Source organism: Fistularia commersonii, chromosome 15 (assembly GCF_037954325.1).
Source record: "Fistularia commersonii isolate RoL2024-O1a breed Wild chromosome 15, RoL_Fcom_v1.0, whole genome shotgun sequence".
Taxonomy (NCBI): Eukaryota; Metazoa; Chordata; class Actinopteri; order Syngnathiformes; family Fistulariidae; genus Fistularia; species Fistularia commersonii.
In genome coordinates, this window is record NC_141298.1 from 12,172,011 (window position 1) to 12,185,883 (window position 13,873).

Consider the following 13,873-nt stretch of genomic DNA (forward strand, 5'->3'; position numbering starts at 1 on the left):
CATAAAAAAGGAAAAACATTTTTTAATGAGAAATGACACAGTGAAATTAAAATATATAAATGCAAATATTGTCATTCATTCTTTGTCTAATACAAATTAGAATAAAATACATATATTTTAAAAAATATATAAAACACTCTAAATCTGTTCATAATTAATCATATAAAATGGAATTAATCTTCAAAGAGAGAGAATTTATCCTCAATATATTGAATAAATATTAAATTTGTTCATATTTTGTTGTGACATTTCTGAATAATGTGATTGTTAGTCGCATTTAAACAAAAAAACTGGGAGAGATGACCTATAAATGAATGAATGAACAGCCTCCTTTAAAAGTTAATAAGAAAACATGCGGGAGAAAAACTGGATTTTCGTCACTCCATAATTGGATTAATCTTTTACATATTTCAAATGTAAAGTTTCCATCATCACCATGACAACAGCCACATTATCTCTTGTATCCCAATATATATCCTTACAAAATGTTAACGGAGTCCAATCTTATCTCGAAGTGCAGAGTTAGAGCATAGTTAAGCATAGTTAAAATAATAAAAATGAATCATTTTTGATAGAAAATCTGTTGGTCTCAACCCGGCCAGAAATATGAAAATATATTTTTGAAAAACTTCATTTTTCACAACCAACGCCTGACTTTTCATACCGGAAACCACCGCTAGAGGGCGCACTTCACCAACGAAAACCAAGAGGGAAACCAGTTTGGATTGAAAAAAAGAAAAACTAAATTATTATAATTGCTGTTATTATAATGATAATTGGTGTTGCTATAATTATGAGTTTTATATGTTATATTATTAATAAATAATATTATGAATATTACCAGAACAAAATTTAATTATATTAAATTATATTTATTATTGTTACTATTAAGGGTTATTTCCACTTTCAACATAATCTTTTTATTTCCTACAGAATGTGGAGGAAAATCTTTCTATTTTTTTCTTCACTTTCTTGCAAATTGTCTTTTTGTATTAATATTATTGTTGTTGTTGTTGTTGTTGTTGTTGTTGTTGTTTTTCTTGGTGTTGTCGGAAACCCTGCTCCACCTCTTTGGACCTGAACGGCTTGATATGTGTTCACACCGATGCACACTCAGTGTGTACACACACACACACAGGCACGAGCACAAAACACATCCTATTTTTAATGTTCTCAAGTACAAATCAAATAATCTGTGCATTCCCTGATCAAATATAAGCTGAGCTCACCTCTGCACATATACATCTCACAAACTGGGCTCCTTTCTGTTTCTCAGTATATCGCCAATGGAACGCTTGTAGAAAGATTTATTGTATTATTCTATACACCACCACCTTCTGCAAGCTGTGAAAGGTCTTTCGTAAGTGTGTTATACAATTATTCCCGCTGATCGGAAAATAAACTGTAGAGAAAAATCATGAGGTGACGCAGACAATACTGTGCCTCGCCTAAAGGGGGCATACGTGAATTGGCGGCCGTCCCCCAAAAGGCAATGCAGGATAATATCGATAAGATAAATAAAAGAAAACAAGGAGGAGTTAACAGCAACGTTTTTTTTAGCTTTTTGTGGGGAAGTCTATGCGTGTGAATTTCATACAGAAATAAAGGAGAGACTACAAAATGTTTTCAGTTTTATCAAAAGACGAGATGAGACTATCGGGAAACTGGACTTGGATCCCTTCACTTGAAGATGTTTCAGCCCTCATCTCAGAGGCTTCTTCACTTCTACTGACCTGAGGGGAGTTTCCAAGGTTGTGGGCAGGTCCGGGTTATGGCGGCTCGCTACGGAAATGGGGAGGTTGATGGGAAGAAGCTAGCTCTAATGCTATGCTAGGTTTCGTTTGTTGGGACACATGAACAACTTTTGTGGATTACCTGATAAGGTCAAGCTAAACAAAGGAATGAAACCTGTTGGATCACATGGGTGAAGAAACGCAAGTCCAGCTGCCACAACAAGATTGCCACAAGAATGCACACACACACACACACACACACACACACACACATATGCCTTTTCACATACTTGCACCCAAAAAAAAGCACAAACAATAAGCACTCAGAAACAAGGAGAGGACGTCTCACACACACACACACACACACACACACACACACACACACACACACACACATACACGCACACACATACACACACACACACGAACACACACACAGGTGATACACAATTAAAAATATTCACATTCACACACACACACTTAAACGTGTGCCCACACACAGACACACACACATATATTTGAATGCACACAGACCTACAAGAAATTAGCATGTACCCAATGATGTCTGTGCACCTACGCACACACACACACACACACACACACACACACACACACACACATATGCATCTAGTACACACCCGAATACTATGCACAATAGTTCGCACACACACACACTCTCGCACAATGAGATACACTAATGTGCATACACGCACATCAATTGTACACACGTTGTACACAAAAAATTGCACACACATACGCATTTGCACGAGCCCGCACACAGACACACAAATGTGTACACAATCATACACACACCCACCCACACGTGCCCTAATAACACCTGTCAGAGGTGTGTGTGTGGTTTCTTCTCACATCCAGTTTGTTCTGTCATCGTCTAGAAAGAGAAACACACACACACACACACACACACACAGCTCCATGGCGCCGAGAACAAAGCCTACGTGTACGCCACCGTGCATGTGCCAACAAACAGAACACATCTGCAGAACACACACCTTGGTGCCGTTCCGTGCTGGAGTCCCCCTCCTTCCCCGCGGCAGGTGCAATCCAGCGTTAGCCTCTTCGCTAGATGCTAATTAGCCTGAGAGCCCCCCCACCCACCCTTCGGCTCAAATTAATTACCCGGCCCTCATTTACACGCACGGCGATGACTGATAATACACACAACATTCTCATTAAGGTGGGATTGTGTGTGTATGTGTGTGTGAGTGTGTGTGTGTGTGTGTGTGCATGTGCGTTTGCTTTTAATCAGACAACACTCACTCGCAGGAGGCTGTCACATCACGCTGCGTGACGGCCGCAAGCAGATGATCACACACACACAGACACACACACACACACACACACAAACACACACACACACACACAGAGACATTATGTTTGTTTACAGAGTGGTGGGGAGGTGGGGGCGGAGGGGGTCACGTGACCTGCTGCCTTTTGCCTGTGTGTGTGTGTATGTTTGCATACATGAGTTTGCTTGCATCTTTATTGGTGAGTGAATGAGTGTGTGTGTGTGCATGAAGGCAAGTATATGTGTGTGTGATGTTAGTATATATATAAGTTTGTATGTGTGTGAGTTTGTGCACATCTGTGTTTTAGTTTGCATTTCCGTGTGTGTATGTGTATAGGTGTACACGTGTGTGTGTGTGTTTGTGTGTGTGTGCGCCTGTGCTTTCTTTGTGTGTGTGTGTGAGAGGATTTGCATTATTGTGTGTGTGTATTTGTGTATGTGTGGGATGTGGGTATATGTCCACGTGCATGTGAGTGCATATGGGTGTGTGTGTGTGTGTGTGTTGCGTGGGCACGTCTGTGTGTTTTAGTTTGCATTCCAGAGTGTATGTGTGTGTTTGTGTGTATGTAGGTGTGTGTGCCTGTGAGTTTGTGTGTGTGATATACACATATACACAAACATACACATATGCATTTTTGCATATGTGTATGTTTAACTAAGTGTGTGTGTCCATTTGTGTATGTCAAAATTTTCACACACACACACACACACACACACACACACACACACAAACACACACACACACTTACACATTGGTTGTTAAATTTTGGCCTTATGAATTTTTAACATCAAGAGAGTGTGAGTATATAAAGCAGTGACCATGTGTGTGTGTGTGTGTGTGTGTGTGTGTATGTGTGTGTGTGTGTGTGTGTGTGTGTTTCACGGAGGGGACATTTGGCTGGAGTGTGCACGTCAGTAATGTGCACACATCTGACAACCAAGCGCAGAACTTTTAATATGGAGGGCAAAAAAAAATCAAATTAACCGCAGAAACACCTCCCTCACACTCACGTGTGTGTGTGTGAGAGTGTGTGTGTGTGTGTGTGTGTACGTGCACTGCGCCTCACACTTGGATATCCAGCATGATCCTCTTGTCCTCCTCCACGTGCACACCCCAGATGCAGTCCTGACCCCGGTCATAGGCCTCGGGCCAGTTGGGGGACAAAACCACGCCGGCTGAGTCTGTGATCTCACCGCTGCACACAGCTGTAACACACACACACACACACACACACACACACACACACACACACACACACACACACACACACACACACAGGGGTTTCAGCGTCAGCACAAAATCTCAGGTGAATGAAAGACTTCCTGGAGCAAAAGATCTTTCAAATTAACTTAAAATAAAATAAAATGAAATTTGAAATTGATACATCAATTCTAATATTTCAGATAAATAAATGAAAATCGCGGATACGAGCGGCTAAAACGAGTTTCCTCCGCAGGGTGGCTGGACTCTCCCTTAGAGATAGGGTGAGAAGTTGGACCATCCAGGAGGAGCTCGGAGAAGAGCTGCCGCTTCTCCGCGTTAATCAAATTATTTAATGATTGCAAATGAGCAAACACAATATATAAATAAATCTGTGTGAAAGTGAAAAAGATCACTGTGAAAATATATGGATATTTATACTAAAAAAAAAAAAAAAAAATGAAGTTAAATCAAACTGAATAAATAGAAAAATGAATAAATCAATTTCATTAATCTAAATTTGGATGGGGATATTTATAATATATAAATAAAATAAATAAACCATTCAAATTCACTTACAAATCCTTAGACGTTTAATATGAAAAGATTAATCAAATCAGTTTGTTCAAAATATTTTAATATTGACACTTGATTGATGGAGACATAAAAAAACAAAACGAACCTGTATTAACGACTTCATGTTTGACGCTTTAGATAGCAATAACAATTCATGATTTCCCGGTGAACCCAAATATTGATCACTTAATGATACCAATAGTGATACCCTGATCGGCGTATGCACTTTTTCCCGTGAAATCATTTTATTTATTAATAAGGCTGTGGTAAGGGCGGACTCACCGCGGCAGGCCGGTTCCGTCTCGTTCCACTGGGCGTTCTGCACGTCCACGCACTCGATAACGACGGAGCCCTGCTCCAGCGTGTAGCCGGGCTCGCAGGAGAACTCCACCACCGCCCCCACGCCGAACGTGGGCTCGCTGCTGCTGAAGTTGCCGTACTTCACGAAGGGCTCGTAGCACCTCCCCCTGGAGAAGGCTGCCGGCGAGGAACCCGGGTTAGTGTGCGGCCATATGGGGCGTCACCACGGAAACGGCAGAACGCGAGAACATACCAGAAAGAGTGTTAGCAGACATATTAGCATTGACATCTACTGAACTATTATATGCTTGGGTTCTTTCGCCCCCTAGTGGCCACAGGTGGAACTGCACCCTGAGAACCCCTGAGGTTGCAGAAGCTGATCTCCATTCCTGGGATGGAACGGCGGGAGGGGAACCTGCCTTCGTATCGGACGGCGGCGCCCGTGGAGGTGAGGGCGCCGTCGGTGGTGAACTCCACGAACAGGTGGCGCCCGGAGCTGGTCACGCCCTCATTGGGCAGGTACTCCACCTCGAAGGAGTCGTACAGCGGGGGGGCGTCGATGTTGTTCCCGTCCTTGATCAGCAGCCTGGAGGACCAGGAGATGGAGATGGAGATGGAGGACGGGCTTCCAGAGCACTCCAAAGTAATAATAGTGTAATAACACTTTTCTATTCCACTGTGTGTGTGGGGGGGGAGTGTGTGTATCAGTTTGTGTATGAGTGTGTCCATGTGTCTGCATCTATGCAAACATTTGTTTCTCTGTGTGTGTATATTTGTGTTAATACATTAATCTGTGTGTGTGTGTGTGTGTGTGTGTGTGTGCATGAATTTGTGCTTATAAGTGTATTTCCCTTGAGTGTGTATATGTATGCATATGTGGGTAAGTTTTGTATATATAAGCGTTGCGTTAATAAGTGTATCCATGTGTGTATCTGTGTGCATCTTTATGTGAGCATTTTAGCATAAATGTATTTTGCTGTTTGTGTGTGTATTAGTGTATATAATTTGTGTATATTTGTGTATTTCTGCGTGTGTATGTGTGGGGTGCCTATGAATGTGTGTCTAAGTGTGTGCTCAAGTGTGTGTGTGTCTGTATTAGCGTTTATAAGAACTTTTGTGTGTGTAAATGTGTATGTTTTACGACTGTATTTCTGTGTGTGTGAATGTGCGCCCAGTATCACTGTATTTCCACATGTCTATATGTGTTTCCTGTGTGTGTGTGTGTGTGCGTGCGTCCCACCTGTCGTCATCCTCTGCGAGCGCCACCTTCTCAAAGTGCACGTGCAGCCGGTGAGCGGTGGGCGCCTCCAGCACCCAGTGGCACGTCAGGTTGTTGCTGTAGTTTCCAGGGAACCCCGGCGAGATGATGCGGCCCCGCGTGGCGTTCTTCACCATCCCACCGCAGGACGCTGAGGGGGTGTGTTTGTGTGTAAATAAACTCACTAATCACACCGCTTAGTGAAAATAGCCAGTGTAATAACACAGTAATAAAACACTGAGTTATTCCAGTGTAATAGCATCTATTATTACACTGTATTTATTGTAATAACACAGTAATAAAACGCTGAGTTATTCCAGTGTAATAGCATCCATTATTACACTGTCTGTATTGTAATAACATAGTAATAAAGACAGTGGCTTACATATAAGTGCTGTGTTATTACATTGTAATGACAGTAATACGTACGTGTCATAAAATAATCATAAGCACTGTACAACGTGCAGCATTCAGTGCTCATGTATAACCATAGTACTGTATTACCATGTAATAACATGTAATTATCACTACAATACAGTGTAATAAGATGTAATAAGCACTATATTACACTGTAATAACATGTGATAAGCTTTGTACTTCAGTGTAATAACATAGTAATAAGCAGTGTCATAACCAGGGTGGTAACACAGTGATGAAATCACAGTACTCCGCGGCTGCCCTAACACCGTGGCGGTTGTTTTGGCGTTCTCACCCAGACACTCTGGCGCCCTGCCGCTCCAGTAGGGCGTGGTGGCATTCCTGCAGGCCAGGGTCTTGGGGCCCTTCAGCCGGTAGCCGCTCAGACAGCGGAAGAAGGCCTCCCCGCCCGGGTGCAGGTGGCTGACGGACACCTCACCCCCCGCCAGCTCGCTGGGGGCGGGGCAGCTCAGGACGAAGGCTGGGGGGGGACAGGGGGAGGAGGTTCATTCGTTCATTCTGGAAGAACCGCCGCAGGAAGTGATGCGATCTGAGCTGCCATTGGGCGAGACGTGGGGTTCACCCTTCAAACGTCATTTAAATATGAAACCATTCAGTCATTCAGACAAATACAACTATTCATTCATTTATTTACAAATTGTATAGGAATGAAACCATTCATTCATTCATTCACATATCAGAGACATACAGACGTTCATTCATTTGTCTTACACATGCAACCATTCACCCTCTCATTCTCCATCTGGGCAACGCAGGGTCTCCATGAAGCTCCTACATGGTTGGACATGTGAGGAACCTGGAGAACCAGAACCCCATGTAGACGTGTGGAGAACATGGAGGCTCCACACTGGTAGGAATCCAGCCAGGGAGCTTCTGGCTGTGGGGGGGAGGAGGTTCAAACCCTGTCCTGCAGAAACAAGCCCGTTGTTGATCTAAAATGTGCAAAAACCCCCCAGACCTCCTCCTCCTCCTCCTCCGTCTCCATCTCCTCCTCGCCATGACGCTGCCCATGGAGAGAATGGATCCGGGTTGTAATGGCCGCCATTAAACCCCCCCTCCTGTCTGATAACCTCCTCTCTGTTCGGCCTCATCGCCCTCCTCTGGGTCCTCGCTGGAAACCCTTGCAGGAGAGCGGCGGCGGCGGCGGCGGCGACATGCCGGGGTCAGCGGCGCCCTTGGGGCCGAGGTTTAAGCCTCGTCGGCTGAAATAAACCCGCAGAGCGGCGGCAAGCGGAAGAGTCCATTATCCCCCTTACAGCCCTGTCAGCAGTTATGATAATAAAACGGAGGCGTAAACACCTTCATGGAGTCGGGGTGAAAAGGGATTCTGTGGGGGGATAATTTATTTTTATTTCAAAAATAATAGATCATAGTTGATTAATCATTAACTAAGTGACGAGCTTACAGGACAGAACAACCGACCGACATGGAGTTTTTGTTTTTTCTTGTAAAAATCAATTCATTAACTTAATTGATTATAAGAATATCCTTAACTTGTTGGTGTCTATTTTTGCTCATTGAATCAGAAAAGCATAATTATGTAATTACATAATAATCACGACATGATTACGCCATAATTGCATTATAAATGTCACATTGATTTTAGCTTGGAGTTTTTTTTCTCCTCTCAACCAGCTCAGGGAATCGGGGCGGGCAGCCAATCGGAGCCAGCGCTGGGCCAGGAGGCGGGGCTTAACCCGCACGGGTCACCTGTCAATCACACCGGAAAGCGCCGACCCTTCCTTCCTCTCGCCCACACCTGCGGACCGAGCGAAGATAATGGAGAGCATGGATAACCCACTCAGAGAGTGTGTGTGTGTGGAACCTCCAGGAGGTTCTGCGACCATGACATTTATGAAACTCCCCTCTTCCCCCCGGGAGGGTGATAAAAAACAAAACAGATGCTAAAAGACACACACACAGACACACAGCAGACCCCCCGAGGGGGAGATCCTCTCCATTCCTGGTTTTATCATGAGCTCCAGTGGAGATGGTTATTGCCGTCATGGCGGCCTGGAGGGAGGGAACACTAAACCTGATTGTTTGTGTCCTTAAAGGTAATGGAGGAGGAAGAGGAAGAAAAAAAGGAGGAGGAGAACCAAGGAAACAGAACTTCTTCATCATGGACGCTCCTGGGAATGTGTGTCTGTTTATGTATGTGTGTGTCACATCCGTGTCACTGTGCAAGTGTGTATTTCTGTGTGTCTATGTGTTTGCGTTTCTGTTGGTGTGTGGATCTGTGTGTCTATACCCATGTGTGCGTCTATATGTAAGTGAGTGTGTCTATGGATGCATGTGTGTATATGTCTATACCTACAGAATGCGTCTGTGTGCGTGTCTAAACGTGTGTGTGTGTGTCTGTTGATGTAAGTATCTGTGTGTCTATACCTATATGTTTGTGTGTGTGGGTGCATTCACTGTGTGTTTGTGTACACAAACCACCAGCAGGTTCGATAAAGCCCCACCCCCATTATAAACATCCCATAATAATCTCCCGCGGTCATGTGACCGGCTCACCGTGGTAGTGCAGCTGCAGGAACCCGGGGTCGCCCCGCAGCCGGTCGCTACGGAAATGGATGGCGATCTGGTTGCTCCAGCTCCGCAGCAGCAGGCCCGCCGTCAGCGCCGAGCCGTTGGCCAGGACCCGCCGCTCCCGACCTCCCGTGTCCTCCACCGCCACCTGCTCGCCCGCAAACACACTCACATTCTGCACCTGCAGTGGAACACACACACACACGTGTGATATATGTGTAATAACCCCCATCACATGTTATAACGTTGTAATTAACAGGAATTAAGTTGTAATTACACTTTTAATCCTTTTCAGTGGTTGATTGCAGATGTTTTAGAGAAAGCGCGACTTACCGAAAGGAAAAAAAACAATATTTGAATAAATTAGCAAGAGGTTATACTGAGAGCGGCCAAAGGGTGTAAAATACACTTTCAAAAAAATCTAAAGATTATGAATAAATTGAGAAAAAAAAAGGAAATTCATTTAAACAAATGAATAAAAAAAGAAAATTCACGGTCCCAAAACCCCAGTCGGTGGATCATTTGGTACCAGTCTGCAAAGAAAATCTTTCTTGGTCCAAATGATAGTTTTTTCATTTGACTTTCTGGATCTTATTTTGAAAAACGCTTTACTGCCGCACTTTAACTCTGTGGCTCCATTTCACATGCTAGCCCTTGAAAAAAAACGATCCAGAAACAAAAAAGTTGCCGGAGAGCTTTTTCGGGAGGAAACGACAAGAGCACGGAAGCATTGCAGACGGCTGGCAAAAAGAAACCCGCATTTAAAAGAAAATATCAAGATTCCGACCTCAGTTATTAGCGGTGAACGGCTAGCTAATGAAGATATGAGGCCCTCGAAACGGCTTCGCCACATTCAGACAAAACAGCCTGCGTTAAATGACAAGCCCTGGCAATTTTTTGAAAGAAAAAAAAATTTACTTGAAGAATTATTATGGTGGAAAATCATTGTTATTGCCTCATATAAAAGGTAACGGTTGTATTCAGATATTCAGACATTTTATTATTTGAGCCCCCGCGCCTTTAACGGGTCCCCGGAATCATTTTCATGCATGAAACCGGTCCCTGGTCCAAGAAAGGATGGGGACCGCTGGTCTGGATTATAGCAGGGGATTAAATGCTAATGACGTTCCAACAATAAACAAACAAACAGATGGGTTAAATTTTCCCAGTAGTCGGACTCGCAGGCAGCCTGGATCTGAAAAGGGGTCTAGGTCTTGACGGCGGTCTGGTTCAGGATATAACTTTTTCCACCAGGGTACGCTGTTCCACACAAACAGCTGACCTGATGATGAATCATCAGCAGTCTGACACTCCATCACCTGCTCGCTCTCTTTCTTTCTCTCTATCTGTCTCTCCGGACTGTCTGACACCCCTGCATCCCCCCTTCACATCCATCTTTCCATCCCTCCGTCCGAAGCAAAGACGATGTGAAAAGAAGGCAAACAAATGAAAAAAAAAAAAAAAAAAAAAAAAAAAAAAAAAAAGGCAATTAATTATTTATTCATTTAATTAATTCAAAATTAGCAGAAAAAAAACACAAACCTGAAATAAATAGAAGGAAAAAATGGTCGATTAACTTTTTCTCATGGAAGTACTACAAAGTATTTGGAAGGCTGAGGCCTCCTCCTCCGCCACACACACACACACACACAAACACACACACATATACATACACACTGCTGTGACGAGGGTAAACATATGGTGGGTAATCAGAACCGTCCCTAAACATGGAAATGAAATGACCCTGAGTGTGTGTGTGTGTGTGTGTGTGTGTGTGTGTGTGTGTGTGTGTGTGTGTGTGGAGGGGGGGGTTATCCAGCTGCTGCAGCTTCATTATCAGAATATAAAATATATTTAAAAAGAAAAAAAAAAACCTGTGTCGTTCTCAGCAATGGGGTTGTGTATGTGAGCAAGTGTGTGTGTGTGTGTGTGTGTCCTGACGGGCTGATGTAAGAACACACTCGCAACGCCAAAAATCATTATCTTAATTGAACGTTCACCTCGGCGCAGGGGAGAAGCGAAGAACGTTCCGTCTCCGAGAAACGATGTCTCCTCATGCATGCGTGCGTGCATGCGTGCGTGCATGTGTATGTGTGTGTGTGTGTGTGTGTGCATGGGTGTATGTGTGTGTGTGCGCGGTGTGCTGGTAACAACCTGCTAACATCACATTCACATCAGCGCTATTCCCTAGCCGGCAGGTTCCTGAGGCTCCGCCGCCTCAGAGAACATCAGACGTTCTCCACCAGGTTTTCCAGGGAGGTTCAACCCGGGCCAATCGGCAACTGTCGCCATGACGATGACTTTATAAAGATGTAGTAACTGCATAATAACGGTGTAGTAACAGTACATGATACATGAGGATAAACATGTACGTTATTCCTGTGAGCAGATGTTCATGTTACTACACGGGACCTCATGACGAGACCTCTTCCTCAGACCAACAGGACTCGAGGAGGACATCTCACCAGGGGAAAGGAACGTGTGAAGAACTTCCAGCCAGGATGAAGGAACATGTGAAGAACAGGAGATCTATGCAGAGGAATATCTGAGGAATATCCAATCGGAATAAAGGAACATGAGAGGAACATCTAAGCATGGTAAAGAAGATCTCATTGAGGTAAAGGAACATGCGAGGAGCATCTAATGGAGTAAAGGGACTCCTGGGACTCTGGAGATGATGAGAGAGCTCTTCATCAGATGGTTCCGACTGTCGGGGCGATTAGAGAAGGGGCTCCAGATGAAGCGGTTCCTTCATCAGATCTTTCCTCAGATAAATCATTCATGGGAGCGAATGAAGGTGCTGTTCCACGCTCCTCATTTATTCATCGCGTCGGAGACGTTCCATCCCCTGGAGACTCCCTGGGACACGGAGAACTGAGAACCTGCGCTCCAGATTGAAGGTCCTGCAAGCCAAACGCCGTCTTTACAAACCCTGACCCGTGACACCTTCATGCAAATGTAGAGCTGAGACATCAGACGAGCTCCACGCCCCGAACATCTGCTCGGCTCTAAGGACCTCCTCAATTCGTAATCAGGAATAAACGCTCTTCTTAAGGATCCTCAATTATGGAGGAGATCAGGTGGCGGCCGGTGGAAACAGCAGGAGGAATCCGATCTTCTCATCTGAAAGGGTTCCCTGTGTGGTGCCTCCAGGTTCTCCCCGTGTTCTCCGGCATGTTCTCCTCAGAGTTGGTCGGTGTGACTGTCGCATTGATTGACAGCTGACCCTGTAAGCCCCGCCTTCCAGCTGTGATTGGCCCGGAGGGCGCAGGTGATGAGCCAATGACGGCGGCGGTTCATCATCCCATTCCTGCGGACAAATCTTCTTCATCCCTTCCGGTCCGGTTGCCGTGACGACCCCGGCTTCTCTTCCGTCCGGGGGTCGCCGTGGGCGAGCTCTCGTCCAATCGGACGGCGGGAGCCGGCGCAGGTCGATACGGCGAGCGATCGCCGCTCTCATTAACAACCGTCATCGATCGGAGGACCAAGAAGGTGGAGAGGAAGAGGAGGAGGTCAGGAGGAGGAAGGTGGAGGAGAGGAGGTCAGGAGAAGGTCACGAGGATGGAGAGGATGAGGAGGGACATTAGGGATGAAGATGTGAGACTTCCTGTCAATCACTATGAGCTTCTCAACAACCTATTCAACTGTGATCCAAGTTCTTCTGTGGATATTTGGAGTGACAAGGAGGACACACACACACACACACACACACACACACACACACACACACACACACACACACACACACACCAGGGGGAGTATGGACTCTTCCAATGTGTTTAAATCTATACATTCTTGTGTGTGTGCGTGTGCGTGTGAATGCAGTTGTGCAGGTGACTGTACTTGTAATATGACAGCACACACACTCTCACACACACACACACACACACACACTGTCAAGACTTATCTGGGCCCTCCAGAGGCAGCGACACAAAGCTCACACACTCTGGAGTCTCGGGTGGTAAATGAGGTGTGTGAGGATTCGCAAAATGCCAGGCGACACACACGCACACACACGCCATTAATTTTTATAACCTTTTGTTAAGCGGCACACCAGAAAAACATTCTGGCTGTTCATCCGTCATTCACGCATACCGGCCAGTAGGTGGCGCTAGTCCCAGCTCATCTCCAAGGATTCTCTTCAAATTAGCAAGAAAAAAAAACTTAAAATCTGCAAAAATGTCCTTTCAATCTGCAATAAATTCCCTTAAAATCTGGATGAAATCCTCTTGAATTTGCGAGAACTACCCTTAATATTTGCAAAATTTCTCTGAAACAACAAATTTTTTGCAGTCCTCAAATCCTCAAGAAAATCCTTGAAATTTTTGAGAAGGCCCATAAAAATATGACAAGAAATCATCCTAAAATTGCCAAAATGCCCTTGAAATCTGTGAGACATAATGTTTTTCAATTTCTGAAAATTTGAAAAAGATAAAAATCCGTAAGAAATTCCTTAAGAAATAGAAAAATCACATCTGCAAGGAATTCCTTTAAAATAAAAAGAAACATTACAATCTGCAAGATGT

At 44.5% G+C, this 13,873-nt stretch overlaps 1 protein-coding gene across 3 annotated transcripts in view; it reads right to left on the minus strand.

The window, feature by feature from the left end:
- The window catches only part of LOC147226536 (seizure protein 6-like), a 44,591-nt gene that overhangs the window by 11,797 nt on the left and 18,921 nt on the right, over positions 1-13,873 (minus strand). For all 3 annotated transcript variants that reach the window (XM_086160679.1, XM_086160678.1, XM_086160680.1), the window contains exons 4-9: positions 9,333-9,528; positions 7,090-7,275; positions 6,360-6,528; positions 5,539-5,705; positions 5,102-5,296; positions 4,110-4,248 (exon numbers count right to left, since the gene is read on the minus strand). In XM_086160679.1, the coding sequence (XP_086016805.1) occupies positions 4,110-4,248; positions 5,102-5,296; positions 5,539-5,705; positions 6,360-6,528; positions 7,090-7,275; positions 9,333-9,528 (1,052 nt within the window). The remainder of the gene's footprint in view (positions 1-4,109; positions 4,249-5,101; positions 5,297-5,538; positions 5,706-6,359; positions 6,529-7,089; positions 7,276-9,332; positions 9,529-13,873) is intronic.